Source organism: Temnothorax curvispinosus, unplaced genomic scaffold, assembly GCF_003070985.1.
Source record: "Temnothorax curvispinosus isolate PA1 unplaced genomic scaffold, ASM307098v1 QBEX01008799.1, whole genome shotgun sequence".
NCBI classification, from domain to species: Eukaryota; Metazoa; Arthropoda; class Insecta; order Hymenoptera; family Formicidae; genus Temnothorax; species Temnothorax curvispinosus.
The window spans coordinates 317,999-322,280 of NW_020218579.1; the positions used below are offsets into that span (position 1 = coordinate 317,999).

The following is a 4,282-nucleotide window of genomic DNA, read 5'->3' on the forward strand; positions in this document are numbered from 1 at the left end:
TATAACTATATATACATATATAGTTATAAGAATAAAATGTAACTTACTTATCTTCGGGATATTGTATTTGCGGTATCTCGAAGTGATCTTCTTCTAGAATCTTTTTGAATGGTTCTTCGTCTCTTTTTTTAATCTCAATTTCTTCTATTTCACCGAGCCGTTCTACTTCTTCTCGCGCCTGCAATATATTTATCGCGTTATATTTTTAACAATTACTTCTATATCTATTGCTTATTTCATTTATTTCATTTTATTGGCACGCATTATTGCAGAATTCCATGTCAAGTATATCGCGGAGATATGATCACATGTAAAATAATTTAGGCAGAATTATACTAAATACATCTTTTAAATCTTTTCGTAATACTTTCTGAAATTTTTGCGTCAACTGCTCCAGTTCAGCTACTTTTGACGTGAGAACATCTTGTTTCTCTTGAATCATTAGCGTATCTTCTTCTGTTAACTCGGGTTTCTGCAAATTAAGGAAAATGAGATATAAATTATCATAATTATCTCATTAACAACGTCGTACCAAATAACAATGAAACGTTACCTCCGATAATTCAGAAACTTCACGTTTTAATTGTTGGATTTCATCTGTTAGCAGAATGCATCTCTCATTCATTACTTTTAATTCTATGATTATGTCATCGGTTAAAAGAGGTGAACTGATTATTGGTTGTACAAATTCCTTAGATTTTATCACTTCATCTGCAATTTTAGAATATAATATTAGAGTAAGAGAGAGAAAGAGAGAGAGAGAGAGAGAGAGAGAGAGAGAGAGAGAGAGAGAGAGAGAGAGAAATGGTTAGATGTTATAAATTTATATTTCAAGTAATTGAAATATACCTTCCACATCATCAAGTGGGATAGGAGAGGGTGAAAATTTTTCTGGCAAATCATTTCCATCTTTAACTTTTTCTTTTATTTCCTCTTCATTTTTATCATTGCTTTTGTTTTTGTCATCAATGTCTCCTTCAACTTTGTCTTCATTATCAGTTTTATTTTCTTCAACTTTGTCTTTGTCATCAGCTTTATTTCCTTCAACTTTGTCTTCGTCATCAGTTTTATTTTCTTCAACTTTGTCTTTATTAGCTTTATCTTCTACAGTTTCATTTTTATCTTTATTCTTATCTTCACGCTCATCTTTATTCTTTTTTTCGGTTTTTATTTGATCTTCTCTAAGATCTTCTATCGTTGCAGCAGATCCCTCGTCTACAATAACATCTTCAACTAGTTTCTTTTCTTCTTTTTCTTCTTCTTGTATTTCGCTATTTGATATTTTGTTTTCGGCCATATTTCTACATACATATATTTTATTATTTTGTAATGTTAATAGATACAAATATATTATAAAAACAAAACAATTATTACCTTGAGCGGTTTTGTTGATTGTGAATTAAATCGTTTAGTTGAAATTCCATCGATTTCGACACTTCCAACGGAAATTTTTTTTCTTTGATTGCCTTTATCTGATTTTTTGCATTTTGTTCAACTTTGACGCCATCATGTTTTTCGTACTGAAAGAAGTATTAATTTTATTATCATATTATGAAATATACAAATTATCTCAGCCTTATTTTTATTTTTTAATAATGTATACTTTGAATAATGCAAAATTAATTCTTGTCAAGTACAAAGACGAGTAATCAATTAAATAATTGGAGAATGGACGTAAATAGAATACTACGATACAATAGCGTAATTACCACCTTGAAAACAAACTGCTTGAGGTTTGTTGTCCGTGGCGAAAAAGATTGCAGAAACAGTGTTTCTACATGAGGTTCTGATTTTGTGGCATTAGATATTTTGACTGACTTTTGTTTGTAACAATGTAATGCTAAAGGAAATACATCATGCAAATTCAATGGTTTCTTCAAGTCGAAGAGAGATTCCAGCGAAGCAAACGCGTCTTTCTTTAAGCATGATATATTATCATAATATCCATCATTTTGCTGAAGCTTAGAACAGCTTTGTTTGAAGCTTTGTCCCTTCGAATCATGAGAACTCTTTGCTCTGGTCGGCAAACGTTCGTGCGTATGAGAATATTTTTGTGGAGAAGAATAGTTGTTTGCACGTGGTCGTCGTTTCTGCACAATAGGAGCAACTTTTGTACATAAACATTTTTTTGAAAATTTAATTTTATAATATTTAAATCTTTTATGTCAATGTAAAATATTTTATTAAGATTATATAAAATAAAATATCTTAATAAAAGCGATATCTGATATAATTATTATAAGCATTACACATTTATCATATTTATCACACAGCATATCATATTTATATGATATTGTTATATATTATAATAAAATATTTATTTTAATATCATTATTTAATATTTCGCAAATTTTTGCTCTTTAAATAGGATAGCTAAAATTTTAAAGGTATCCAAAAACATATAAAAATGAGGTTGAATATAATGATAATGAGATGTCACACTGGTCACACATATGGTTTTTAAAGATTAATCACGAAACATACACGGTATACGCGCTTTGATAATTATGGAGGAGAGGGGCTTCCTTACCGATTTGGCTAAAATTTCACAATTTTGTGTATTTTGGTGCGTAAAACATAAATCTGTAAGTTAGAACTATCGCTCTCAATTAGAAAAAAAATTTTTATGCACCATAAAATACACAAAACTGTGAAGTTTCAACCAAATCGGTGAGCAAACCCCTCTCTTTCATAATTACCTGCGCTTTATATAAAGAAAAGAATATTTTATTTAGAAATATTAATTTTACCTTCATATTTTTACCTTCGAATCACAGGACCGATTTTTGCTTGATCTAGCAAGATATAATAATGATGTATGTGCAGCACAATTGTAACCTGCAATTTCTCCGTTATTTCCTGTGACAAAACTACTTATACCGTCAAATTGTGAGTGGTAATTTGAATGGAGAAATATTTTTGTGTGACTAATCGGAAAGATTGTATATATAAAATATAACACATAATATACATATGAAAAGAAATTAAATATCTCATAATGTCACTGTCGAATATTTTGCTTACTTCAAAATATTTCGCAGTTCTTTTTACCGAATACGTAATACGTGTGTCAATTATTTTTATTTTATGTGTTCTTACGTATATGTATCTCTCACCTATTTTCCTTTTTCTGTTTGTTTCGATGCTTGAATATCAATAATCTGCAAGATCCGTTATATCTATAATAAAAAAATATTCGTACACATAAAGCAATATAAATATCCACCAGTACATCGAGAAGAAATCAACAGATAGGTTTATGAATTATTAGAAAACGATATTATCTAACGATCAAAACCACTGACTTACTTAATAAAAATGTGTACAAGTATAAATTTGCACATTGCTTTCTCATAGTTTTTAAGTGTGCAAATTATAAATTTGAGCATTATTTCCTCACAATTTTTAGGTGTGCAAATTATAAAGCACGTTGCTTAAGCAACATTTTATTTCGCTCATAAAGCTTTCTCTACGAGGAAGCCAAATTAATAAATATCTACTAATAATTATGCATAAAAAAACAGGGTTCTTCAAAAGAAGAAGCTTTATGAGCGAAATAAAATGTTCCTAAGCAACGTGCAAATTATTGTAATAATTTGCATACTTAAAAATTGTGAGGAAATAATGTTCAAATTTATAATTTTTACACTTAAAAACTATGAGGAAGCAATGTGCAAGTTTCTACTTGCACACTTTTAGATTTTATCATCGACTAAATTTTGAGAATATTTATAGCAAAATGTTCAAGATCTTTTAATGTCTCAAAAGTTTTATCGCGAAAAATTCTATAAATATAAATATGTATAGATAAACATAATAATTGTAATTTGTAGATGTGATGTATAAAAATCCATTCTTAGCCAATAACTTTTTATTAATAACGCCTTTTTATTGAACATTTTTTTAAAAACCCTCTGAAGAATTTTATGGGCATAATTACGTATTAGTTCAACGTCCATGTTTCGTGGATATATATGTTGGAGTATCACTTATAGCGGTTGCATCATCAAAACAATGGCTGCTCTTAGGCGTACGTCTCTCCGTGACTTTAGATAAGCGCCGCGAAGAAAGAATTATCCTTTTCAACTCATTGTCGGCGAATATTTACGGTCATAACGTCATGGTGAATCTTGGGTGGTGAATAAATCTTGGTTATATTAAAAATACATATATAGTTTGTAGTACTCTTTTTATTCTTTTTATAAATATAAATATAATAGTTATTTGTGTAACAAGTGTCGTAAGATGAAAATTCCCGGGTGCGGAGTTTACGCACGTAAAC

General features: G+C 29.3%; 1 protein-coding gene across 1 annotated transcript in view; it reads right to left on the reverse strand.

Annotated features, from left to right (window-relative positions):
* Positions 1–4,056, reverse strand: part of LOC112458306 (centrosome-associated protein CEP250) — a 9,151-nt gene extending 5,095 nt beyond the window's left edge. Inside the window, exons 1-9 of the mRNA XM_025021884.1 lie at positions 3,941–4,056; positions 3,117–3,179; positions 2,751–2,838; positions 1,713–2,090; positions 1,375–1,520; positions 850–1,301; positions 554–711; positions 368–472; positions 48–178 (exon numbers count right to left, since the gene is read on the reverse strand). Of these exons, the coding sequence (XP_024877652.1) occupies positions 48–178; positions 368–472; positions 554–711; positions 850–1,301; positions 1,375–1,520; positions 1,713–2,090; positions 2,751–2,756 (1,376 nt within the window). The 5' untranslated portion in view covers positions 2,757–2,838; positions 3,117–3,179; positions 3,941–4,056. The remainder of the gene's footprint in view (positions 1–47; positions 179–367; positions 473–553; positions 712–849; positions 1,302–1,374; positions 1,521–1,712; positions 2,091–2,750; positions 2,839–3,116; positions 3,180–3,940) is intronic.
* Positions 4,057–4,282: the final 226 nt, after the last annotated feature.